A 27,169-nucleotide genomic window follows, 5' to 3' on the forward strand; every position below is an offset into this window, starting at 1 on the left:
AAAAACCTCTCACAAGCACTCTCTTTCACGTATACAAAATCCCTCCCAAGTTTAGTCACTCACCGGATTCCACAATCCCGTTCTAAGGCCGGAGAATAGTGGAGAAGACACTAGTGGTGGTTCGAAATCGGTTCGTGAGGCAAAAGGAGTTTGAACTACAAAAGGTTAGTATTTAAACTCATTAAGTTTTAATACTTATGAACATGCTAGTCATTTACAATAATTGATGTTCTAAAAGTGCCTAAGATCCAAATTGCTTCCGCATGTGTTATATTAACACCATCAGTATTAAGTTTCAAAAACAAGAAATGTTTAATCTTGACAATCGTGTAGCTGGTTATGTGGATTCTGATTATGCTGGTGATTTGGATAAGCGATGATCTACTACGGGTTATTTATTTACTATGGCTGGTGGACCTGTTTGTTGGCGTTCAACATTGCAGTCTACTATTGCATTGTCTACCACTGAAGCAGAGTATATGACAGTAACGGAAGCTTTTAAAGAAGCTATTTGGATGCATGGTTTGATCAATGACTTGAGTATTTTGCAGGAACATATAGATGTATTTTGTGATAGCCAGAGCGCTATTTGCTTGTCAAAAAATCAAGTCCATCATGCTCGTACAAAACATAATGATGTCCGTTTTCACTTTATTCGAGAAATTATTAGCAAAGGGGATATTCGTTTATTAAAAATTGGAACTGCTAATAACTCTGCTGATATGTTGACAAAGGTGATCGCTCGTGAAAAGTTCTGGCATTATTTGGATTTCATCAACGTCGGAAGGAAGAAGTAGTGTGTTGACGTGGTAGCAACCAAATTCGCTATAACTTGGAGATCTTATGACAAGGTGGAGATTGTTGAACACTGTCATAAGCCCTATTCTCTAGGACTAGGACGAATACTTATTCTCAAGGTCTTGCTAATATTTTTAGGCCGGTTAGTTTATTTTAAGTTTAGTAAAAGCTATATAATGTCATTCTTTCTGACATTGAAATAATAAGTTTTTTGAGTGTCACATTGTATGTCTTGAGTAACTTTTAGTGTTGTGAGTACATTTGTTCCGCTTTGGGCGCAATTAAGGACCTTCCCAAGGATCTTTGGACATGAATTGAGTTTAGGTGGAGGGAAAACTCGATCGCTTGGTATTAACTTTTCGCCGAAGTTGGAAGATGAAACAAATTTTCCTTCAGAAGGGTATGAGCTGCAGGGTTTAGGTGCTAATCATATGTTTGGAAACTCTTCGAACGGGTGTCGTGGTGATGATAGCGATGCAAAGATGCATCCAACCCAAGAAATTGTTGGTGGTTTCACTGCTCAAACCTTACTCTCGACTATGGAGTTACCGAGGGACGAGTCGTCTCCTCTGTTAAATAAAAGTCATTCCTTATTTAGTTACATATGAATTCACGCGAATGGAGAAGCGTGATTCTAGGAGCCATTGTTTTGGCAATTTGGGCGAAGTCTTCGTCCACTTCCCCTATTTTTGTATAATTGGTTTTTCTATTTTTGTAATTAGATTTGTTATTTAAACCGTTCAACTTAATTAAAATAAATATATCGAGTCTTCAGCAATATCAGCGAATCTCTCACTCTCTCTCCTTTTACTTCCGTTAATTTTTCCTTCGAAGAAACCTTCGGCCAATTTTTTCGTCGACACTGTCTTCCGAATTGTCAGAGTCAACAAGTGGTATCAGAGCCTCGTTGAAGCGATCGGTAGTATACCATCACAGAAGAGCCAACCTATCAACACTCAAGTTGAATAGCCCAAGTGGTTAGAGTGTCGACCTAACAATACACAGGTTTCAGGTTCGAGTAGAAGAAAATGCAAAGGTCGAAAATAAGCACATCGTGGGGTCCATCTCGAGCAGGCTCGCTCACTCCTCCACGCCCCGCCGTCAAGTGCCGACATCTCCATCACCACCACGAAGAGGCCGACGCCGTGATGACGGGCGTCGAGTTGTCGTTGAGCGAGTGATCAGGGAGACAACGACCGCTGTCGTTCAGTACCCGATGTTGACAAGGTCCAACTACAACGAGTGGGCCTTGTTGATGCGCGTCAACCTACAGGCGCAAGGGTTATGGCACGCTGTCGAGCCAGAGGAAGGAGAAACAATCGAGTACTGGGAGGATCGGCTGGCGTTTGCCGCCATATTACGATCTGTGCCCCCAGAGCCGGATCGGCTGGCGTTTGCCGCCATATTACGATTTGTGCCCCCAGAGAAGCTGGCTTCTCTTTCCACCAAGCGCACCGCACAATCGGCTTGGGAGGGAATCAAATCCCGTCGGGTCGTTGTACAGCGAGTGCGGGAATCCAACATCGAGCAACTGCGGAAGGAGCTCTCGGAGATCCGCTTTAAGGACGGCGAATCCGTCGATGATTTTTCAATGCGGATCACGGGGCTCGCCAACAGCATCACCACCCTCGGTGGTGGTATCAGCGAGACAGAAATCGTGAAGAAGATGTTGCAGGTCGTCCTCGATCACCTCGAGCAAGTCGCGATTTCAATCGAGACATTGCTTGACGTGAACGACCTAACAGTGGAAGAGGTGACCGGAAGACTACGTAACGTCGAGCAGCGGAAGAAGAATACCACTTCAGCTGTTGACAAGGAGGGCCGTCTACTCCTCACGGAGGAGGAATGGCTTGCACGCCTAAAGCTCCGCGACAACACCGGTGAGAGCAACGGGTCCTCCTCTAGCCGCAAAGGCGGTAAGAAGCCATGGATGTCCCACGGGCGCACGTGCGGGAAAGATGGGAATCAAAAGAAGGAGTCGACCAATGGCAGGCCGATCCAATGCTCGAACTGTGGGAAGAGAGGACACCTGAGCAGAAATTGCTGGAGCAAGCTGAGGAATAAAGAGAAGGCCGAAAAGGCCCATGTGGCTCAATCCGAGGAGGACGAGCCAACTCTCTTCATGGTAACTGCATGCGTCCCCAATTTCGATTCCAAATCCGACGACGATGTTGAACCCAAGAAAGAGCTCCAGTTGGGCGTAGCAAAGATGGCACTAGCTGGGGAGCCAATTCAACTGGAGGAGGAGCGAGTGTTCGCTCAGATCGGTGAGAGGGACGAGCAACACGAGCACTGGCAATGGATCCTTGACACAGGGGCAACAAACCATATGACCGGGGCTAGATCTGCGTTCTCCGAGCTCGACTTGGGGATTCGTGAGACGGTGAAATTCGGTGACGGCTCCGTCGTCGAAATCGAAGGGCGCGGCACCATTTTGTTCGTCAGTAAGGGAGGCGAGCATCGCAAGCTGACCGACGTCTACTTCATCCCGAGGCTCAAGGCTAACCTTGTGAGCCTGGGTCAACTCGATGAGACAGGTTGCTTCATTTCCATCGAGCGCGGACTACTCAAAATCTGCGATAATCAACGACGGCTGCTCACGCAGGCAAGGCGCACGACAAACCGCCTTTACATCCTGGAGTTAGAGATAGACCAACCCGTTAGCCTCTCGGCCAAGACCGAAGAGGTATCTTGGAGGTGGCACGCAAGGTACGGACACTTAAACTTTCCTGCCCTAGAAAAGCTACAGAAGAAGGAGTTGGTGCACGGCTTGCCAGAAATCAAAGGCGTGAACAAGCTGTGCGACGGGTGCCTCATCGGCAAACAGAGGCGCACACCCTTTCCGTCTCGAACAGCCTACCGAGCCGATGAGCCGTTGGAGCTTGTACACGGCGATATCTGCGGGCCCATCAAGCCGGCGACCCCAGGCGGTAAGAGTCTCTTCCTCCTGTTAGTCGATGACAAAAGCCGCTTCATGTGGCTGACTCTGCTGCAAGCGAAAAGTGAGGCGGCAGAGGCGGTTAAGCGCATTAAAGCGCGAGCGGAGGCCGAATGTGAGAAGAAGATGCGAGTGCTGCGCACAGACCGAGGCGGAGAATTCACCTCGGCAAGTTTCAGTAAGTACTGCGACGAGATCGGCATACAACGGCACCTAACGGCGCCCTACTCCCCCCAACAGAACGGAGTGGTAGAGCGCCGAAATCAGACCATTGTCGGGACAGCGAGGTCATTGTTGGTGACGGCCGGGATGCCTGGGAGATTCTGGGGAGAGGCAGTAATGACGGCTGTCTATCTCCTCAATCGGTCACCAACCCGAAGCCTCGACGGGAAGACGCCATATGAGGCCTGGTACAACAAAAAACCAACAGTACATCATTTTCGCGTGTTCGGCTGCGTCGCATACATGAAGGTAACACGTCCCCATCTCGCCAAGCTCGATCCCAGGGGGCTGAAGGTCGTCTTCATCGGCTACGAACCCGGGAGCAAGGCGTACAGACTCTATGATCCTGTAGGGGGGCGAGCTCACGTGTCTCGCGACGTCGTCTTCGACGAAAACACCTTCTGGCAGTGGAATGACGTGATCGAGGCAGACCGTAATCCAAATCAATTCACGGTGGAGTACCTCGTCACCGAGCCTGAAGAAGGAGGAGCCCAGCATCAGGAGACGTCACCGCCGCCAGCAGGTGCACCACCTGAACCAGTGGAATTCGCAACACCACGGACTGCGGATTCGACGCTGGATGCCGATCACGATACTGATCTGGAGGCTAGGTACCGGAGGATGGATGACCTAGTGGGAGGAGGTGAACCACCTGGACTAGCAGCGCGCGAGCTCGAAGAAGTGGCCGAACTACATGCCGTCAGTGCAGATGAACCAAACACCTTCGCCGAAGCAGAAAAGAACCCGTGCTGGCGGAAGGCAATGCAGGAGGAGATGACATCCATCACTGAGAACCAGACGTGGAGTCTGGAGGATATGCCACCGGGACACCGAGCCATAGGGCTCAAATGGGTCTTCAAACTGAAGCGCAACGAAAAAGGAGAAGTTGTGAAGCACAAGGCTCGTCTGGTGGCGAAGGGCTACGTCCAGAAGCAAGGAGTGGACTTCGAAGAGGTATTTGCGCCAGTAGCAAGGTTAGAATCCGTTCGTTTCTTGCTGGCAATTGCAGCACATCACTCTTGGGAGGTTCACCATATGGACGTAAAGTCTGCTTTCCTTAACGGAGAGTTGAAGGAGACCGTCTATGTTCGACAACCACCTGGCTTCCTGGATAACGACAACCCTAATAAGGTACTGCGCCTGCACAAAGCACTCTACGGGCTTCGACAAGCCCCACGAGCCTGGAACGCGAAGCTCGACAGTACCCTACTGTCACTGAACTTCAAACGTTGTGCCTCTGAGCATGGCATGTACACGTACGGCCACGGCAAAAAGCGACTGATCGTGGGAGTGTACGTCGACGACCTCATAATCACTGGAGGCGACGTGGGAGTCCTCGGAAGGTTCAAGAAGGAGATGTCGAAAAACTTCGAGATGAGCGATCTCGGTGTGCTCAGCTACTACCTCGGCATCGAAGTGCAACAGAACTCTTCCGGCATCTCCATCTGCCAAAGTGCATACGCGAGGAAGCTGCTGGACACAACTGGGCTTGTGGACAGTAATCCTACCAGGACGCCAATGGAGGCCCGACTTCAACTAAGGAAGGCCGGCACTACGACGACAGTCGACTCCACCAATTACCGCAGCATTGTCGGGAGTCTGCGCTATCTGGTAAACTCTCGTCCTGATCTTGCTTACTCTGTTGGCTATGTGAGCAGGTTTATGGAAGCACCTAGGGAGGAGCATCTAGTGGCTGTCAAGCGCATCCTGCGCTATGTAGCCGGAACCAGAGGCTGGGGTGTGAGATATTGTGCAGGGAGCGGAAAGGAGAAACTCAAGCTGGTCGGCTACAGTGATAGTGACATGGCCGGTGACGTTGATGATCGTAAGAGCACCAGCGGAATGATCTACTTTCTCTCAGGCGGCGCGATCTGCTGGCAATCAACAAAACAGAAGGTGGTTGCTTTGTCTTCCTGCGAAGCAGAATACATCGCCGCTTCGATGGCAGCAACACAAGGGATCTGGCTTGCACGACTAATGGAAGAACTCATCGGGAGAGAAAGCGATCCACCAATGCTATACGTAGACAACAAAGCTACGATCTCCCTGATCAAAAATCCAGTTTTGCACGACTGGAGCAAGCACATAGAAATCAGATTCCACTACATTCGAGAATGTGCAGATCGAGGGCTCATCAAGATTGATTTCATCCGAACAGAGGAACAACTTGGAGACATTTTCACCAAGTCCCTGGCGCGGGTGAAATTCGAAGAACTACGCTCAAAGATCGGAGTTCAAATAATAAGGTACAGCTTTTAGGAGGAGATTGTTAAATAAAAGTCATTCCTTATTTAGTTACATCTGAATTCACGCGAATGGAGAAGCGTGATTCTAGGAGCCATTGTTTTGGCAATTTGGGCGAAGTCTTCGTCCACTTCCCCTATTTTTGTATAATTGGTTTTTCTATTTTTGTAATTAGATTTGTTATTTAAACCGTTCAACTTAATTAAAATAAATATATCGAGTCTTCAGCAATATCAGCGAATCTCTCACTCTCTCTCCTTTTACTTCCGTTAATTTTTCCTTCGAAGAAACCTTCGGCCAATTTTTTCGTCGACACTGTCTTCCAAATTGTGAGAGTCAACATCCTCAAGGAGATGACAGAAAGCCTAGGAAGAGAGGGAGAAAGCCTGCTAATGGGAGAGAAGAGCCACTGAATCACGTCGAAGCAGAGCGACAGAGACGTGAGAAACTTAACCAACGATTCTAATTTCTTGGTCTTGCTTCTGCAGATATGCACAACTTTAAGGGGAAGAAGGTTATCTTAAAATGGGAATCAGCCATCAGTTTGAAGCATGGTTCATTCCTTTTTGTTGGGCTGCAAGGAATAAGGTTGAGCATGGCCATAGCAGAGAAGGTTCAGAGTAGAGGAAAATGATATGTTAGCTTCCATGATTGATTTGACGGTACAATTTTGTACTGAGTCTTCCATCCTTTTAGCTTTTCATTTTTGTGAGGGTGAGTGAGAGTTTTACTTGCCAAGGAGCTCATGATTCTTGTACCTATATATATACACACACATCCATTGCCCTTTCTAAACCAAATAAATTATTCTTCATCAGAGTCGACACGTGTCAACGTCTTATAAGGTAGTTGAAAACATCGTTTATTCTTCAGAGTCGACACGTGTCAACGTTTTATAAGTTAGTTGAAAACATCGTAAAGAAGATTACCTTGGTCTCTGTTGCATCTTTATGTTCATACAAAACACTCATTTTCTTAATATTTTTGTTACTTAAATAAAAAAACTAAGTAGATTTGTTAAACCCATACTGAGAGGACACGAGATAAGAGTCCGCAACTAATCTTACATAAATGATGTTTAGATTAGAAGAGTAGATGTTATACTGTCCTACCAGATATAATGAGGTAGAGCCTCCGCAACTAATCTTACATACAAGCTAACAAAGTCAAAAGAATAATAAAGATAGTTCACTCCCGATTCTAGTATTGCAGTTGCGAAGATTCACAATGCCAAAATGCTCGAAACTTTCTAGAGTTCAGAAAAAGTCTACGATAACTTACTATGATGACTTATTAGGATAAGAATGTTGCAACAGCCCAAGCTAGCACATATTGTCCATTTTCGGTTTTCCATTCTTAAAACAACTATGTCAGGGAGAGGTTTCCACACCTTTTATAAAGAATGTTTCATTATTCTCCCAACCCATGTGTGATCTCACAATCCACCCTCCCTTTGAGCCGAGTGTCCTCGCTCACAATTGTTCCCTTCTGTAATCAATGTGGGACCCCCAATCTACCCCAATCTACCTCCTTCGGTGCCTAGCATCCTCGCTAGCACTCATTCCCTTCTCTAATCGATGTGGGACTCCCCAACCTACCCCCTCTGGGTCCCAGCGTCCTTGTTGGCACATCGTCTCGTGTCCACCCCCTTCAGAGCTCAGCCTCCTCGCTGGCACATTGTTCGGTGTCTCGCTCTGATATCATTTGTAACGACTAAAGCCCACCGCTAGCAAATATTGTCATCTTTGGGTTTTCCCTTTTTCAGACTAGAATGCTTCATTCTCCTCCTCAATCGATGTGGAATCTCACAAATGCAATGATAACATACAAATGTATTCCTTATTAGTATATTTATACTCGCTAAATTCTACTTTTCTTTTTCAGGTGATCGCTCGCTGCTAGTCAAGGTTAGAGAATTTCATCTTGTGAAATTATGTTCCCAACTCCGTGTTTGGTAAAATGTTCAAAATAGTAGGCCTATTGAATTAGTTATAAAATCCATTTTCATCCATGCAAATCAAAGAATAAGTCCCCACGCACAAAAATTCATATCTCACTCAGGATTAAGATCCAGTTGCATATAATCATGTTGTGTAACATTAATTTTCTCAATTAATAAGATTTTAAATTAATTATTTTTTGAGAACATGAATTCGCTCTCTTAGTTAGAAGAAGTAGAGGCGACGATTCTTTTGTTCTCGAGAAATATGTTAATAGTGAAAACTTTACATTGAACAACTTTATTATGAACATGTAAGTCAATAACATCGTCTTGAAATGTTTTAAAAGATTTTTTCGTATTTTGTAATTAAGTCATGTAGTAGCAACTTTATTATAATAAGAAAGATAGAGACGTTACAGTACATATGCATCCATCAACATCTTTTGTTCTTTTGGATAGTTTTTTTCTAACCAATCCGTGGTATGTGAACAACTACATCATTTATATTAACAAACAATCGAACTCGATGGCAGCTAAAATCTAACGGCACAGGACTTCCCGCTAAGAAAAATTTGAACAATCCCTACATTGGGATTTTCTTTCTTGATGATTTTCTCTCCAATTCTTGCTTCTATTCCAACAAGTTCGGGCCACCTATTCTTTCCTGGTAAACCAAATCATATAAACAAATCAATGATCATATAAGCAACTTGATTTTCAAAACTTAATTGAAACTATTCTAAAAATCGTATAGTTTCATCACAAAATGAATCTTGAGGATAGAAGTACTAAAATGAGAAATGGTGAGAAACCGACCCGGAGGACAAAAATCATTCATTTTTGGATGAAGTTGATGGATGGTATGTATTTGCTGATGGGTAGTGTTTGGATAATGCAAATATCAAAGGAGTTTGTATGTTCATTTATAGGAAATAAGTTGATGGGCAAAGTTGATATGTATGAATATTTATAGTTGGACCGTATAATAAGCTTTTAAATATACTTATGACTTTGAACACTTACAATATTTAAAACTCGTAAGGTGAAAGAATGAAATTTTAATGCACTTAGAAAATGAGGTTGCTAAGCCTTCGATCCAATCTATTTGATAGTTCTATATCGTTGAATAACGATCCACAAAAAGTTAAGAAGTTGAAACTTAATTAATAAAAAAAAGAATGTTTATGCATGCTAAACATGTTTATGCTAAATATTTATATCTCTTTCTTATCTTAACTTTTGTTGGGCTACGAATAATTTGTTGTCCCTTTGTTCTTAAGCACTATTCTCTCCTTAAAATTTATTTAATGTTCTATTAGGTTTGATGATGTCGTAATCGTCAATCAAGATATATATTATCTATTATGTCTTATAATATTGTCTTCATCGTAGGACGGAATGACTGTCGTCTTTGCCCACTATTATATTTACTTGTGTGAACCATTACTCTTATTAAACAACTTTAGGATTAAGAGATAGTTGTAGATCTCCTAATCATAACGATCTTATGGCATCATAAAACTTATGCATACAAGGCACGATCTTATCCATACCAACTCATTAAAAAAAAAAAAAAAAATACAAATGCTGACACTTGTCTGTTCATTATTAAACAAATACAAATCCGTTTTTACTTGCTTTCATTTTAGACAAATCTTTACTAGTTCTTGTTCTGTCAATACGGGGTGCATGACCGATTACTAAAATCATGTCTATACGCGTTAGGTTAAAATGTCCCAAAATGTACTATAGAGGATGTGACTAGTTGTCAATTTTTTCTACCTAGATTTTATTTTATCAAAGTTGTTGTTACTTGCTCGTTTTTAGCTTACAACATTGTTTTCTTTAAAATTATTTTCAACGTATTTCCTTGCTCACGTTTTCTAAAACATCTCTCAAACATGACCTAAGGCTCAAGCATATGCCAATATTGTTTGCGAAGTCTGAATCTCATATATTTGACTTGTTCACTGAGTTAGAACAAGTGTCGCATAATCGTTGTCCTGCTGTCGTAATAGTGCAATTGTGACAAGACGCGCTCATGGGTATTCGTGTAAGAAGCCCCATTTGCATATGTGTGAGCTCTTATAGGTTCGTGAGTGACCTTTTTTTGCTCTCTGTTCAACTGCTTTTTCACTCAATAACCTAATTTTGCTTTAATTCAAACTTATCATAGAAATTTCTTAAATTTTGGAGTTGCTAACACAAATAGATGCGAGCTCGGAAAGGCACGTGTGATCTAAGTAAGTAACTACATAGACTTTAGGCAAGTAATACTTGTAGAAATAGCTAGGACGTACTAGCATGTAAGGATTTCAGAAGGGTGTATGTAGATGGGTATGTACTATATCTATGATATGAAAAATTCTTGTTAAAACCCTTGGTTGAGATTTTCGAGAAGCATGCTATTTTCGGGATTTTGCAAAGTTAGAAATAGAGTATGCATGACTGGAATACCGGTTGAGCAATAAGGATGAATCTGTTATGCATGATGTAAGAAACTACCAAAATAATGCCAAATAATTACAGCGTCGATAGATCCTCGACTCGATAGAGTTTTGCTGATGCCAAATAATGGCACGTCAACCCTTATCCACTGGCATCACTTTTTAAGTTAATAATTTATAGGGTTTGCAAATGGCTATTTTAACTTCAAATGTTGTCTTATAAAATTTGTCTAAATTATTTGATAAAGTATTTAATTTTTTTCATTCTACACATAATTCAAATTTGTGTTTTTAACGCATAAATAAAAGATTAGACGGTGGGGAACGAAATATTCTTTATAAAATATGAAAACCTCTCTCTAGCTTACTGTTTTTAAAAATTTTGGGAGGAAGCTCAAAAAGAAATGCTTAAAGAGGACAATATATGCTAGTGATGAGCTTGAGCTGCTACGAATGATATCAGAGCTAGAAATCGGGCGATATGCCAGCGAGAAGATTGGAAGGGGGTGGACATGAGGCAGTGTGCACCGGGCGATGTGCCAACGAGGAGGCTGAGTTTCGAAAGGGGTGGACACGGGGTAGTGTGCTAACAAGGATGTTGGGCCCTGAAGGTGGTGGATTGGGGGTCCCACATCGATTGGAGAAGGAAACGAGTGTCAGCGAGAACGCTGAGCCCCAAAGGGGGTGAATTGTGAGATCCCACATCGGTTGGGGTGGAGAACGAACTATTCTTTATAGGATGTGAAAACCTCTATTAGCAGGCGAGTTTTAAATACCTTGAGGGAAAGTTCAAGAAGGAAAACCTAAAAATGACAATATGTGCTAAATTATATAATTCTTATTGAAATTTTGAAATATTACCCCCCAAAGAAGATGAATTTAGGAAGTCGAGCAATAGAAACATGTCTACTTTGACCACGAGCTCTAGTGACTTTTTCTCCGAAAGGTTTTATACCAACGAAAACAGTGTGCCTTATATACTCATGATCTTTCTCATTAATTTAAGTTAATTTTAGGATGTTCTAATGACAGGAACCTTTTCGACCTTCCCCTCGACGTCAAGAACAACTTCAACAACAGCGAGGCCGGGAGGAACTGCGTATGGCGGGCGGCCTGAGACTGCTTGGTAGCCTATGATACTGCCATCGGGACCATATAATGGTTTGGATATGATCTCTGGCCCAGCTTGTAAGACTACGACCACATTCGGATTCTCTTCCTCTATGATCTTTACAGCCTTATTCCCATCTTCGCCCACAAGCTCAGGCCAAAACCTCTTTTCTAAGCAAATGAGGCATTTAAAAACTTAACCAATTGATTGAAAAGAAGAGTGTGTATTATGGGCAGTTGGGCATACCTGAATTTCCATCCTCAGACATCTTTTTGCTTTCTTCCTTCTGAATTCAGGCTTGGTTAGTTGGTTAAGTTAATGAAGTGATTATAAATAGGCAATTTTGGAATAAATTAATGTCACTCTTTTCTTTGATTGATTAGATAATATATACTCTTATTCCAAAATTTAAGAACTAAGAATAAATTAATGTAGCTATTAATCTTATTCAATGAATGCATGGTTGAAAGATTATTTTGTAAAATAAGGTGGATTTGAGATCCCACGTTGGTTGGACAAGAGAACGAAACATTTCTTATAAAGGTGCGGAAACTTCTACCTAGTAGATGTGTTTTGAAATCGTGAGGCTGACGGAAATATATAACGAGCCAAAATGGACAATATTTGCTAGCGGTGGGCTTGAGCTTTTACAAATAGTATCAGAGCTAGACACCAGGTGGGGTGCCAGCGAAGACGTTGGGCCTCCAAGAGAGGTGGATTGTGAGATCTCACATCGGTTGGAGAGGGGAACGAGCATTCCTTATAGAGGTGTGGAAACCTCTCCCTAGCAAACGTGTTTTAAAATTGTGTAACTAACGGAGATTTGTAATAGGCCAAAACGGACAATATGTACTAGCAGTGGACCTTGGCTATTACAATCGAAAAGATAATATTGCTCTAATTCCATCAATTCATAGATATAAATCAATATGAACGGGCAAAGGTTATTAGATTTTTATACAAATTTTTTAATGTAATTTTATCCCTTCGAACTTCAATCTTATTTTGAAGTCATCTAAATAAACTCTAACCATTGTGGATTTTTACATCCGAAAGTCTTCACTTATACTTTTTTGTGTCTTTTCTCTTTTGTTCTTTTGTGGATTTTAATGTGAGTTGTGTGATTCTAACAAATGGTATTCGAACTAGGAAATATTTACTCAAATCTGTATAGATTGAAAGTTTAAAGATTAGGATAAAAAAATTTGATGCTCAGTTTCGTAAGATGCAAATTGAAGATTTAGTGTACCATAAAAATCTTCTCGAATCCTTGTCCAGAGTAAAGCAAGATTCTCATGACTATGGAGTAGTGGAAGCTCATAGATCTATAAGATCTAGGGTTGGTTCAGTTGATTCTCTCCTGAAACGGGTTGGAAGCTCAAAGATCGGAAGGCTCTAGGGTTGATCCAGTCGACATTGTCTTGAAATACAATCCAAGCTCAAATATCAGTAGGCTCAAGAGTTGATCCAGTTGTCGCTATCCTGAAATGGGTGGAAGCTCAAAAAACCGGTAGACTCCAGAATTGATCCAGTTGAAATTATCTTGAAACATAGTGGAAGCTCAAGAATCGATAGACTCTGGAATTAATCTAATTAATGTTGTCTTGAAACATAGTGGAAGCTTAAGGATCCATAGACTCCAAGATTAAGTCCAACTCCCCACTTTCTGAACATAACATATGTTTGACAACTTTTATTTTCTTTTTAATTTTGGGTCGAGCAGTAGAAACATGCTCAACTTTGTTTAGACATTTATTTATTGTATCAACCATACATATTCAAGACATTTCAACCATTACGAGGAACTTTAACCACAACATTCTGTATATTGACAAGAAGAAAAACTCGAAAGGGTACATAATCTGGTGGCACTGGAAATGCTACCGATTGCACCTCTGGCCGCCATCGAGAATCATCTTCCTTTATAAAATTTATTGCAATAGCCACATCAACGTAGAGGAGTTCCAGCCATGATTTACCTAATTTGAATCATAATATTAGAAACATGTTGTATCATTTAATCGATTGAGATCTACTTCGAACCTAATGAAAAATTTCCATTTATTTTTGACGTAGATTCACTTCGACCCATCGAAATCTACAGACAGATCCCTACAAAAATAAATAGGTAATGACACGGATAGGATTTACCTATCTCCGCCTACCGACCTCTCTAATACAACGAAGAATTTAGGGGGACAAATTACTGGTCTTACGTACTTATTTCAACTATATCGATCATCTTGGAATTGCGGTCTATTTGTTGATCGAAGATGGGATGAGATGTTTTGTATTTGTTGAATAATGACATATTTATATAGTAATATTTGATGGTATAATTTGAAATTTGTGACCACGTTTCGTATACATTCCCGTGTTCAAAAAGTGAAACCACTCGGTATATATTCTTGTATAAACAAAGTCAAATCTTAGACCAAAAAGAAAACGTTTATATTATAATATAAGATAGATTTTTAAGAAAATGAAGTTTGTTGAGCGTATCAATGAAAGTATATAGTGAAGCGGAATATTTTTTTGGTCGATGACATATAATTTAACAAATTGAGCGAGTTAGTGAAACTTCAAATATATGGTACTTTATTTAATACAATAACGAATAGGATTAGAGGCAATTGCAGGAATGAATTCTCATCTCCACTTCTTGTCAGGAGTGTTCATGGGTTGAGTTGGGTCGGGTTGAGACAATTTTTCGACTCAACCAAATTGTTCGAGTTGTAAATTTATCGATAGAAACAACCTTATTAAATAATGAACCAAGCACAACCCTACCATAAATCTTTTGAATTGGATTTGGTTTAGGAAGCATATCTTTGTTTAATTTTATTACGAATTAAAAATAAAGCATTACAAACCGTACCTTTCCAGAAATCGTGTTGGACAAGTCTCTTGAATATTTTCCTAGATATGAAACTCCTTTCTCTCTTTGAGTGTTACAATAGAGTTACTTTATGGTTAAGTCTTAGTTGGCCGATTACTGCAAGTTTTATGATTTGAGTCGAGGAATGATCGGCACCACGAAAATGGCCATTCTAGTAAGTCATGTTCTTCAATTCCTTTTTGTCAATTGTGTTAATTTTCGTAGTAATTGTTTAAATGTGTTTACGGAATTTTTCATATTGTTCATCCAAATTAGAAATTAGGAATTAAACACTTAGTTCTTCCACGTGTTCGCCCAAATTTAATAATCGTCTTCTAGTTGGTGATAGGAAAATATGAATTATCGTAAAAGATTACATATCAAGTTATCTATACGAGTATTTTTATTTTTTATGTGATAGTTCTTTCAATTTTAACGTTAGAAAAAAAAACGTCAAAATTAGCAATTTCTGATAGGAATTTACAAGGCAAAAAAGCATGTGATATGTGAACTCTCTCAATAAACGAGGTTCAAAAATTGTATTAGATAGATTAGTAATACAGGGATGTGCCTTAAAACGCGATAGGTAATGTCATCAGATTATTATCTGGAGACTGTTTAGAAAATCTCCAACTATTCTTTGGCTATGAACTTGTTCTTATAATTTATAATAGTTTACCGACACCGAAATTACTCCCACATGATTATACTAGGAATTGTTATAGAGTCGTCAATTAATCTTTAATAGTGATTTATCTCGTATGACAAGATTTGAATATGTCATGGAGTTAGGCTATTCGGGAGGTTCTCACACACAGACCTACATACTTTGAACCGATAACCGGTAAAAATAAAGAGTATAGCTAGAACATTTGAATAATACTGAATCCAATCATTGTGATAAGCGTAGAAGTGCAAGGTCATTTGACATTGATTTCAAGGGTGCTTATAGGTGCTAAGCAATGTGAATCCAATCATTAATATAAGCTTTGAGAAGTTCGGTCACATGAATACAACAATTGATATAAGCTTTTAAGAGCTAAATGACGAGTAATCAGTGGTTAAAAACTCTATTATGAGTTTAGGAGTTACGTGAATTAGAAGTAATATTTCTTTAGTATTAATAACCTTCGAGAGCTACCCGAGTCTTACCCACAATATAATTATGATTGATGGTGATCTTAGAGAGAAAACATAGGTTAACACCATCCGGAAACAATGGTTTATAGTTTCTACCCTTTTCATTTTAGATAATATTTGAGGCTACTTGATTGGTGAAGAGGGCGTTTTGAACGGAATATAGGTCAAACTATATAGTACCAAAAAAATGCATAAAATTATAATAAGCATACAAAATTCAAAACTTTAGGTTAATTCTTAGACTAAACAACTCTAGATTTAATAATTCGATTGTAACGGCCCAAGCTCACCGCTAGCAGATATTGTCCTTTTTGGGTTCTCTCAAAGTTTTTAAAACGTGTCTGCTACAAGAGGTTTCCATACCCTTATAAACGGTGTTTCATTCTCCTCCCCAACCGATGTGGGATCTTACAATTCACTCCCGTTTAGGGCCCAACGTCCTTGCTAGCACTCATTCCTTTTTTCAATCGATGTGTCCTTTGGAGCCCAGTATTCTTATTGACACACCATCTCGTGTCTACCCCCTTCAAGGAACAACCTCCTCGCTGGCACATCGCTCAGTGTCGGGCTCTGATATCATTTGTAACAGCTTAAGCCCACCACTAGCAGATATTGTCCTCTTATAGCTTTCCCTTTCGAGCATCCCCTCAAGGTTTTTAAGACGCGTCTGCTAGGGATAGGTTTTCACACACTTATAAAGGATGTTTTATTCTCCTCCCCAACCGATGTGTAATCTTACATCGACGCAACGCCCGAACATTCCTTTAATTGTTTTTCGTTGCCATTCAATTCTAATGGAGATCGAATGAATTACTTTTCCAAATAATTATGAATTCTTGAGCTTCTAACGCTCCTTTTGATGATGTTATTGTTTCTTGTTTCAAGTACTAAAAATATAAATATATTTGATAATATTTACATTATCGTCCATGAAAAACTTCTAGCATCAACATCGCATGCCTGTGTAGTGTTGCTACGTAATATGTTGGCGCGGGCGACGAGCTTTTTCGGTTTGTGTTGTTACTCCTCCCAACCGAAACAAAGGTATTAGGTATAGGCGAAAACCAATTAGAACAACCCATATGTATGAATTTTTCGAAGCCTTTTAAGTTTTTTTTTATACGTTTTTCTCGTTTTGAGATAAAATTTCATATTTATTTATTAGATACTCATATAATTGAGATTAAGTCGAGAAACACACCTTAATTTATTTTATTCAAGTAGTGAGGTGTTACATATTGTCAAGGGTGTTTAGCCAATTCGAGGGATCGAATACACCTTTCCACAATCGTCATTAAAGACTCGGACTCGATTTGGCCTATAATCCCTACTTGCCCAGTTTTGACCTCGTGGCATTAGAATTACATCGAGAGAAGGATTCTCTTGTTGTATTATGTACACTACTTGCTCCCCATCCATCCCCACCAACTCTGGCCAAGACGACTTTTCTAAACCATTTAAAGAGACTAAATTAATAAAAACACATATTAATTTCAACGTTAAATCTCAAAAGTGTCACTAATACCTTTAAATTTTATAAAATAATATTCAAAATCTCTTGCACCTGTACCGTTTGTATTTTGTTTCAAAAATACTATTAATATCTTTAATTTTTTTAAATTTTTTTCGAAAAATTTAAAGATATTAATATTACTTTTAAAAAAAATGCATTTTTCATAGGTTTTGAAAGTTTAAAAATATTTTTCTGAGTATTTTTTTAATATTTTTTAAAATTTTAAGAATATTATTAAAAATTTTAAAATTTGAGAAATTTTTTTTAGACAAATTAAAATTTATTTTCATTAATTTAACCGATTTAAGAACCTAATGAGATTACACTTTGTAATTTATATTTAGTGGTTTGTAAGAAATTATCAAACTAAAAAAATATTTTAAAAAATGAAAAATTAGGACTAAAATATATATTATATATAATAATAATAATAAATAAATAAATAAGTATAAATAAGGATTTATGACAATACCTGACATTTCTTTTTGTTCCGACTTTGCCCTTCTATGTTTGGAAGTTTTGTTGTTTAAGTTAACAAAAATCAATATCTATTTATAGGCAATTTTGGAATAACACATTAACTTTTTTTTCCCTTTATTTTTAAAAGAATAAATTCTAATTTTAGATTTGAAGGAATAAAATAGGATAAAATAATTTTAAAATTGTAATATTGTTATTTATTACGATCCCGAATATGTTGGATTACATGAATAAAAGAGCGGTTCTGAAAATAGAATAATAAAAAAGACTTAAAATAATTGAAAGCATTTGAGGTCAGTATAACCATTGTTGGATCCATTTAAGTTTTTTTTAGCCAAAAATATATTTAATTGGTACGTTAGGTGAGCTGAATCGTTTATTATGCCTTGATCCAATGTCATGGACGGACCCACGTGTGTTGAATTGGATCTAAACTAGCACAAGGATAAATTAGTGACTCCCGCTTAGGCCCACTAACTAATTACCTTTGTTGTTGGCTTAGTTGGATGACTTGTTTTCTATATGGATGACATGCTACGACCCTTACAGACATGTTTTATAACTACTGGACTTGAGCTATGTTATGCTATGCATGAATCTGTATGTATCACGTCATGTAAACTATGTTAATACGTTCGATCTATGCCTATGAGACATTAAAAAGCCATGTTAACTATGAAAGATATGACATGTAATACGTTTATATATCTCATAGGAACACTGTGTTAGGAAAAAAAAATGGAGGAATGGCTTGCATTATAAGTATATGTTATGTTTTGATGTCATGGGACCTCGTGCATTTTGCTTGTCACATGCATCGGGACACAACCGATTTAAACTATTAGCAGTGTATTTTTAGTGATTTTGAACACGAACAAATGTCGATAAAATAAACTCTAATTTACATGGAATTCATATACTTCTAAAGTTTTTACTTTTAAAATTTACGGATTTAGTAAGGTCTGCACAATAGCCTAACACGTTGACTTCCAAATTTGTGAGAAGAATCATATGCTATTTAATTAGTCAAAAGCTAAAAAAAGTGATTTAGAATCAGATGCCATTTAATTAAATAATTTGATCTCAAACATATCAATTATCGTTCAACTAGACTCGCATCAATAAATTTTTTTGAGGATTAGATGCTCGGATGTAAATGTTTTTATAACCTTATTGCATTTAATTCTTTATTATCAATGATCTTATCTAATACATGTATGTTTGTCCTGGTCTTTTTTGTTACCGCTCAAAATTTAAAGCCTCAAAAATCCGATCGTGACAAAAAACATAAACATGATAAGAAACTATTTAAAAATATTTTATCGATCTTTTTTTTTTTTTTTTTTTTTTAAGTTTATCAATTTTGTCGAAGTTATCCAGTTAATTTGTACGCTTGTTAATTTATTTTAGTGCAAAATTATATATTGTTCATTTAGTACAAAGATTTTGGATATTAAAATGAAAGTTGCATATTTAAGCGAGCATTTGCATTTTGTTGTGTTTAGATTTGCATGCTAGAATTATTTAAAATATTAAAATTTGAAAATAAATTAAAAAAATTGAAGAAGTAAGAACGGACCCAATACGGGTTTGTTGAAATGGGTCGAACTGAAATGCTCAGGATTGACGAGATATGCGCGAACCACACCCTAAAGTTGGGGTTGGGTGTTCTACAGCAGATCTGTGAATTTAATTTCCCGGCATGTTTTTTTATGCTATTCACATGAAAAACGCTAAGCTAGCTGCTTTTTCAGTGGATGATATTAAAATAAAATTGTTCAAAATCAAAATTATATGTATTCCAGTGAGAAAAATCCAATCCCTTGTTTTTCTTCCGTCTTTTGGACGAAATTGAGGCGACCATCGATTACAATTTCAGATTCCGCCTTAATTTCAGGTCTGTTCTTCATCTCTTTTCTTCGACTTTCTTTTGAGATTTGTGTGGGCTGTCGATTATTTTGTTGAACCTGTTAGCGTAGATCTGTTCATAGGCGAGCCATTGATAGGGTTTTAATTGTTTGTGTTCTACTGGAATTTTCTTTGCTTACTATGGGAAGCCGATTTTAGAAGTAGTGGAGTTTGGATTTCTTCGTATTTTTGGAAGATGGGTGAGAAATTTTGGGCCAACGAAGAAAACAGGGTTTTGGTTGAATCAGTTCTTGGTAGTGAGGCATGTGAGTTCTTGATCTCGTTGGCATCTAGCAATATCATACCACCCGAGGCCTTCCAACTTTCGAGTGTGAATCAGGGGCTAACCCAACTTTTGGATGGTTCAAACTGGAACTATGCAATCTTTTGGCGTGTGGTTACCTTGAAATCTGGGGGTTTAGCTTTAATTTGGGGCGATGGGGCTTGTCATGATTCAAAGATTGGTATTCAAATTTCTGGTGGGGATACTCAGGGGGAGAAGAATGAGGAAATGAAGAAGCAAGTGCTTCAAATGCTTCAATCCTCTTTTGGAGGGTCTGATGAAGATGGATTTGGAGCAAGGAAGGAGGAAGCGTCGGATATCGATATGCTCTATCGGACTTCGATGTATTACAAGTTTACGTGCGACTCCGGGAGCAGTCTCGGGGCGTCGTACAATGCTGGTAAGACTATATGGGCTTCGGATTCGTCGAGTTGTATGCATAATTATGAATCGAGAGGGTTCTTAGCTAAAGTGGCTGGTTTGCAGACACTGGTCTTTGTACCTGTAAAGTTGGGAGTTGTTGAACTTGGGTCTGTTAAATCAATTCCTGAAGATCAGGGTGTTCTTGAGTTGGTCAGAGCTGCCTTTGGAGGGTCGGACACTGCCCAATTAAGGGCCTTCCCAAGGATCTTTGGACATGAATTGAGTTTAGGTGGAGCGAAAACTCGAGCGCTTGGTATTAACTTTTCGCCGAAGTTGGAAGATGAAACAAATTTTCCTTCAGAAGGGTATGAGCTGCAGGGTTTAGGTGCTAATCATATGTTTGGAAACTCTTCGAACGGGTGTCGAGGTGATGATAGCGATGCAAAGATGCATCCAGCTCAAGAAATTGTTGGTGGTTTCACTGCTCAAACCCGACTCTCGACTATGGAGTTACCGAGGGACGAGTCGTCTCCTCAAGGAGATGACAGAAAGCCTAGGAAGAGAGGGAGAAAGCCTGCTAATGGGAGAGAAGAGCCACTGAATCACGTCGAAGCAGAGCGACAGAGACGTGAGAAACTTAACCAACGATTCTATGCATTACGGGCTGTTGTCCCAAATATCTCGAAGATGGACAAGGCTTCGCTGCTCGGCGATGCTATTACTTATATTACCGATCTCCAAATGAAAGTCAAGGTTATGGAGACCGAAAAACAGATCGTTAATGGCAGGGTGAAAAATGCAGAGATCGATTTTCAGGCTAGAGAAGAGGATGCTGTTGTGAGAGTGAGTTGTCCGTTGGACTCGCACCCTGTTTCTAGAGTAATCAAAACGTTTAGGGAACATCAAATCGAAGCTCATGAATCAAACGTTACGACCAGCACCGACAACGACAAGGTTATTCACTCGTTCTCGATTAGAACTGAAGGTGGTGCTGCAGAACAATTGAAGGAGAAGCTGGTGGCTGCCCTATCAAACTGATATCATGTTTAAAGCCTCAATATGTTGATTTTCAGGTAGTTTCTGTACTTTGTAGCGTTAAAATGTGTAAAAACCGAGCTACGTTCTTCCTCTGTATGTTTATAATGTCTAAATGTGCCATACTCTGCATTGGATTGACAACTGATATGAGTTATAGCACCAGTTATGAGTCGAACTCTGTTTAAATCTTCAGATTTCTTCGTTTCATTGTGTCTCGACTGTACTTTAATTTTAAGCCCTTGTTAGCTCAAGCTTACCGCTAGCAGATATTGTCTGTTTTGGCATGTTTAAACCCTTGTTAGCTCAAGCTTACCGCTAGCAGATATTGTCTGTTTTGGCCTGTTATATATCGTTATCGGCCTCACGGTTTTAAAACGCGTCTGCTAAGGAGAAGTTTTTAGATTTTTATATCCTTATAAGGTATAGATTTCCATCGATAGACAATCCCAACCAGAATAGAAGCGAGCGACTTCCGGTTTTGCTTGTAGTCGTATTTTAGCTTATGTAGTAGTCGGCCTTCTTGTCCTACACGCATGCACCCGCCAGAATACCTCATTGATTTTGCACGAAGTTGCTTCGTTCTTTTGTCCAACCGATGTGGGATCTCACACTTGAAAATGATTCCAAGTGCAAGGTTTATGTTAAGAACTCTAGAATGCAAAAAGTATGTTAGATTTCTACTTCATATGCAGTTTTGAAACGTTAATCAAATATAAAAATACAACTTTTAAAAGAATATAAGAAGGTTTAAGTTTAGAGTACTTTCTCTAATTTAACGAAAATAGATTGAGTACGAATTTTTGGCTAAATATTGCCAGAAACCACGACCCTCTACAATGGTATAATATTGATCACTTTAAGTATAAGCTCTCGTAATCCTCCCCTCAAACAGAGTACACCATATAGCTTCTCTTGAAGCTTATGGAGCTCTCGAACAGTCTTTCCTTAATCGAGACTCGACTCCTTTCTCTAGAGCCCTCGAACAAAATAAACATTTTGTTCGACAGTTTAGGATTCTACTGACATGACTAAGTTAAGGGCATGACTCTAATACTATATTAGAAACCACGACTCTCCATAACAATAGTATCATATGAGACTACTTTTTTCTCATGACTTTATTTTTAGTTTTTCTAAAAGGGCTCGTAATAATGGAGATAGTGTTCTTTACAGACTCATGGTCTTTCTCTTAATTAGCTAACGTGCGACTACTCCTTTCGATGATCCTCATCAAATACTTCCGAAATTAGAAAAGAAAGTCGAATCAAAATAATTGTAAACTAAGAGTAGCTAGGGAACTTGGGTTATTCTTGGAGTTCTTTTTTCTTTGATCTCAAGTTTAATTGGTTAGCAGTTGAATAATCTTAGGATGTTTGCGAACAATTTGGGGTAAGGAACAAGCAACGTGTTTACTTGATTCATTCCAACGTTGTTTTCAACCTTCAAACAATATTATTGTCAAACTAAGAACCCTTCAAAAGTCTTTCATTAGTCTATACCTACCAACAAAAAGCAAATAAACGGTTAGACACTGACACGGGTTGGATTGGATTGAGTTTGAGATATATTTTTTACCAACTCGAAATTTCGAGTTCGTTGAGTTGGTGACCTAAATAACCTGAATAGAGTCACAACCCAACTCAACCCTCTATGTTCAGGTTGGGTTGAGTTGTCGGGTCGTTCTTTTGTAAAAATAAAAAAAAAATCCTACTTATTTATACATATTACATTAATAACTCAAATCTCATAAAACTTAAATATCAAACATTCACAAAGACAATACATCATTAGCATCAGTTACAAAAGTAAAATACTTTAAATTTTCATAGTAATCTTAAAAGTATGCTGAGTTGGGTTGGGTTGTAACTCTATTTTATGGTTGGTCGGGTTGATATTTAATTAATCCAGTCAATCCAACTCAATCCAACCATAGGTAGTTCAGATTGATTGAATTTTTCAGTTCATTCCGTACCCTATACACTCAATTGTCGATTCTTCCTCTCATTCTTATTTAATAAATGATAAAAACATTTGAAATCCCAATAAAACGATAAATATTTTATAAACACCTTGAACACTATCATTTTAAGTACATATTTAGACTATTTTTTCATATTCTTAACATGTTTATAGCTTAATATTAATATATTGTTAATAACAAACATAAATATATATAATATATGCTTTTTTCTCAAAATATTTAATAAATAAAAGCAATGTTGAAAGGGTAAAATACTTTTTTTTTTTCAAACCATAACTTGAAGCATAAGGTCTTGAGAATAATTAGCAATAATAACACATGAAAATCTATATTTTTTCAAGACTTTTTGACTTTGACTCAATAAATATATGTATTTTTTGTTTTTGTTTTCCTTGCTTTCCTTTATAGAGACCAATTCAACTCTTATTCCCTTCACAAACCATTTACGCTAAGGATACAAATTCTCGATATGACTTCATAAAAGAACGAAAGAACGAAAGCCTATCGTGCAAGTATGAGCCCACCAAATGGGCTCACGCACCCCTTGGATAGGCTATAGTCGAACACCTGGTGGTACAAAGACCGTTGTGCACCATGCTAAGCATGCTTGTCATTTCAGTCTCACAGTGTACTCGTCCATACTCATCATATAGGCGAAGTATCCTGATGCATGAGATCCCCATACTTTCCATTTTAAATAAATCATGTAGGATAACCTCATTCATTACTTACATATTACACTCGGTAATATGCATGCATAAGCTTTCATAAATCATATCATTCATACCATAACTCAGGGGTTATGCATCTTAAAATTCCTCATTTCAATACGTATTATAGCATGTCATAACATGTCATTGCCAAACATATTCATATCATAGTACATTATGGTATAACATAACATATCAGGCATAATATATCATATCATCAAACTATATTTGGTATATCTTAAAACTAGAGAAGTTACGACATGCAAATATTACTTTCAAATATTTCTTGTAAGGGTGTGAAAACCGTTCTCCACATGTTTTAAAACCTGAGATTTATTTTAAGCAGACAATATCTATAAGCGATGGACTGTGAGGGTGACAACAATACGTAACGGGCCAAAGCAAACAGTATATGCTTACGATGGGCTTGGACTATTACAAATGGTATCAGAGTCCGTCACCATCATGACCCGTTACGTATCATCGTCCACCTCACAATTTTAAAACACGTCTACTACAGAGAGGATGTAGCCCTACTTTGACTAGTGTCTCGCACCGTCCAGTGACTGGCTCTTATACCAATTGTAACAGTTCAAGCCCACCGCACGTACCACTCTTATAAGAGATGTTTAGTTACTAGGGATAGGTTCTCACACCTTTGTAATAAATGTTTTATAAATGTTTCGTTCCCATCTTCAATCGACTTCGAATGTCACAATTATTTTCTTAAAACCAAGAAAAAATAATAAATATTTTTTATTTAGATTATTCCTTTAATATATATAGATACACTTCTTAAACATAAATAAAATGAATCACAAATACACTTCCCGACATGACATACTATTTGTTTATATAAAAATGCACAAAGAAGAATCCCATGCATGTTGCTTAAGCGTTTGTTAGTTCGTGTTCATGGCCACACCAAAAGGAACAGGAACTTGATGATGGTAGCTGTGTGCCGGTGTGGGCGTGGATTTTCCGACGAAAGCTCTTTGCCCGAGCGGTACCGGAATAGTCGTGCCGCCATTTTTGGCAGAGGGAGGGACCGGAGCTCTTTGAAGTGACTGCTGAAGAAGAAGGATGGACCATTTTTGTCGATCCTCTTTCATGGTTCTGCAACTTTGGAGCTGATGAGCGTTGGCAAGAACAATCACAATGGCCAAAAGGAAACCAAATTGGATCTTCATTTTGAGAAAGGAGAGGTGGGTTTTGTGGTGATTGAATTGAAAGATTAAGGGAGATTGTTGAATTTGATAGTTATGGTGAAATTTGATGTAATGGTTTGTGTTCTATTTATACAAAACCACATGGCTTCATTTTTCCTATGTCTTCTTTATNTAATAGTCCACCTACCGCTAGTAGATATTGTCTGCTTTGTTCACCAGCTTTACGGTTTTAGGTTACGTCCACCAGGGAGAGGTCCCCACACCTTTATAAGTAATGTTTCATTCTCCTCTCCAATCGATGTGGGGATCTCACAATCCACCCCGCTTGAGAGCCCAGTGTCCTCGCTGACACACTATTCAGTGTTCGACTCTAATATCTTTTGTAATAGTCCAAGCCTACTGCTAGCACATATTATCCGTTTCACCCATTACGTATCATCGTCAGTCTTACGGTTTTAAAATACGTCTACTAGGGAGAGGTTTTCACACCCTCATAAAAATGTTTGGTTTACTTCTCCAACACATGCGGGATCTCACAAGTTTTGTTATCAACTTAAGATTGTCATGTTTGTCGAGAACATTGAAATTTGTATTTTGGTTCTCATAAGGTTTCCAATAGATCATTTAACGGCAAAAGAAAAGTTGTCTAATAAACTCTTAAACTTTTAATTTTATATTTAATAGAGCTTTTAAGTTTTTTAATTTTATGTCTATCAGATTCAACTTGTTTTAAAATGCGATGATTTTGCATGTATTTATTATCCATTCATTAAAATGGGACCTCGTAGATCTACTTGAATGATGACATGTTTATGTAGAATAGATGATTCTCGCAACTAACTATTTATTATCCTGAAGCACTTTAGGGTCATCTCCATTCTATTTCCATTGATTGAGTATCAATTCTCATTCATGGGGGAAAATTTTCCCAAGAATCTCACTTATAAACTAGTACTAAATTGATAAACTTCATTAAAATTGGTTAATATTCTAACTTAGTCAAAAGAAAAATGACACGTTTAGACAGTAAAAGTTTAAGTCCCACATTTACTCGTTATATGTTATTGTTGTATGTATGCATGTCTACAAAATACCATCATTAAATGGATATAAACATGCTTCTCTACATTTTCTTGACCGATATGGTACGTTTTATTAATAATACCAATGTTATGTTTTTCCTGTACAACCATTATAAAATTTCTCGTGTTCTCCAACTCGAGGAGAGGTACCTAAAGGTGATAGGTCAATTTTCATAAATATTGGAGGTCAGGTTGATAGGAACAACGAACATCCACAATAATACGATATAGTCCACTTTAAGTATAAATTCTAATATCTGTACCTTTTGTTTTTCCAAAATATCTCGTACCGTAATATCAAAAGTTTTTTTCTTTTTTTTCTTTTCGTTTTTTTTAAGGTAGCTCAAAATGGAACCTTGGTTTGGTTCCATACATTTTTAAGGTCGTTGTTATTAAGGAAGACTGGTTGGATTGTTGGCTGTTTACTCGGACAAAGACTAAGACTAAGATATAGAGAATGTTGAGACGAAGGACGTTTGAAACAACATAATCAAAGTCTTGTTGGATCCAACGCAATCAACTCTCTGTTAACCATCAACCACGTTCTTCACAAAACACAAACCATGGCCGCTGAATAATAATTCTAACTAATATCATGTTTTTTTAGTACAACAAAAATCGAGTATTAAAATTTATAACGACCCACACCCACGTTTTGGATCAAGATTCGAAATTCGGGTCTTAGCTCGTGATAGCTTCGGCATTCTCCTACGACATGATCACATGACCTACTTCTCACTTCTAAGAATGAAGACTATCCTCACAGACCAAGACAAATCTTTTCAGCATATTTTGTTCTTACTCGCATGCATCCTAAAAAAATTCTTCGGAGGTCATCCAATGTAGAATTGCTCAGAGCAAAATACGTTTAACCATGAAATTTCTATGATTTAACCATAAAAAAAAGGTGCACCTTGTTGGT

At 38.5% G+C, this 27,169-nt stretch overlaps 3 protein-coding genes and 1 long non-coding RNA gene across 7 annotated transcripts in view; 2 read left to right on the forward strand and 2 right to left on the reverse strand.

The window, feature by feature from the left end:
* The window catches only part of LOC111811616 (myosin-binding protein 1-like), a 48,323-nt gene extending 41,526 nt beyond the window's left edge, over positions 1-6,797 (forward strand). Inside the window, exon 4 of the mRNA XM_023698552.1 lies at positions 6,691-6,797. The gene's annotated coding sequence lies outside the window, so the exon portion shown is untranslated. The remainder of the gene's footprint in view (positions 1-6,690) is intronic.
* Positions 6,798-8,492: 1,695 nt separating this feature from the next.
* On the reverse strand, positions 8,493-9,061 carry LOC111811621. The gene is made up of 2 exons (XR_002817575.1): positions 8,961-9,061; positions 8,493-8,808 (listed from the first exon to the last, which is right to left on the reverse strand). It is a non-coding gene; the product is annotated as an uncharacterized LOC111811621 (long non-coding RNA).
* A 2,348-nt stretch (positions 9,062-11,409) lies between these two features.
* Positions 11,410-12,036, reverse strand: LOC111811619. Of its 3 annotated transcripts, none has more exons than XM_023698556.1 (2): positions 11,949-12,036; positions 11,410-11,872 (listed from the first exon to the last, which is right to left on the reverse strand). In XM_023698556.1, the coding sequence occupies exons 1-2, from the start codon at positions 11,968-11,970 to the stop codon at positions 11,604-11,606; spliced, it is 291 nt and encodes a 96-aa protein (XP_023554324.1). In that variant the 5' UTR covers positions 11,971-12,036; the 3' UTR covers positions 11,410-11,603. The 3 variants fall into 3 exon arrangements, with proteins under 3 accessions (XP_023554324.1, XP_023554325.1, XP_023554327.1); XM_023698557.1 differs by having other exon boundaries at positions 11,410-11,867; positions 11,949-12,003; XM_023698559.1 differs by having other exon boundaries at positions 11,410-11,839; positions 11,949-11,990.
* Positions 12,037-19,278: 7,242 nt separating this feature from the next.
* On the forward strand, positions 19,279-21,512 carry LOC111811617 (transcription factor bHLH3-like). 2 transcript variants are annotated; one of them, XM_023698553.1, is made up of 2 exons: positions 19,279-19,610; positions 19,771-21,512. In XM_023698553.1, exons 1-2 carry the CDS (start codon positions 19,508-19,510, stop codon positions 21,303-21,305), a joined length of 1,638 nt encoding a protein of 545 aa, XP_023554321.1. In that variant the 5' UTR covers positions 19,279-19,507; the 3' UTR covers positions 21,306-21,512. The 2 variants fall into 2 exon arrangements, with proteins under 2 accessions (XP_023554321.1, XP_023554322.1); XM_023698554.1 differs by having other exon boundaries at positions 19,528-19,610; positions 19,781-21,512.
* Positions 21,513-27,169: the final 5,657 nt, after the last annotated feature.

Source organism: Cucurbita pepo, chromosome LG15 (assembly GCF_002806865.2).
Source record: "Cucurbita pepo subsp. pepo cultivar mu-cu-16 chromosome LG15, ASM280686v2, whole genome shotgun sequence".
NCBI lineage: Eukaryota > Viridiplantae > Streptophyta > Magnoliopsida > Cucurbitales > Cucurbitaceae > Cucurbita > Cucurbita pepo.

What these genes read in the sequence shown, in the direction of transcription:
- LOC111811617 (XM_023698553.1), top strand. Translation starts at nt 19,508, where the DNA reads ATGTATTCCAGTGAGAAAAATCCAATCCCTTGTTTTTCTTCCGTCTTT. An exon ending in AGATTCCGCCTTAATTTCAG is followed by an intron (nt 19,611 to 19,770) that starts GTCTGTTCTTCA and finishes TACTATGGGAAG; the next exon opens with CCGATTTTAGAAGTAGTGGA.
- LOC111811619 (XM_023698556.1), bottom strand. Translation starts at nt 11,970, where the DNA reads ATGTCTGAGGATGGAAATTCAG. An exon ending in GTCTGAGGATGGAAATTCAG is followed by an intron (nt 11,873 to 11,948) that starts GTATGCCCAACT and finishes TCATTTGCTTAG; the next exon opens with AAAAGAGGTTTTGGCCTGAG.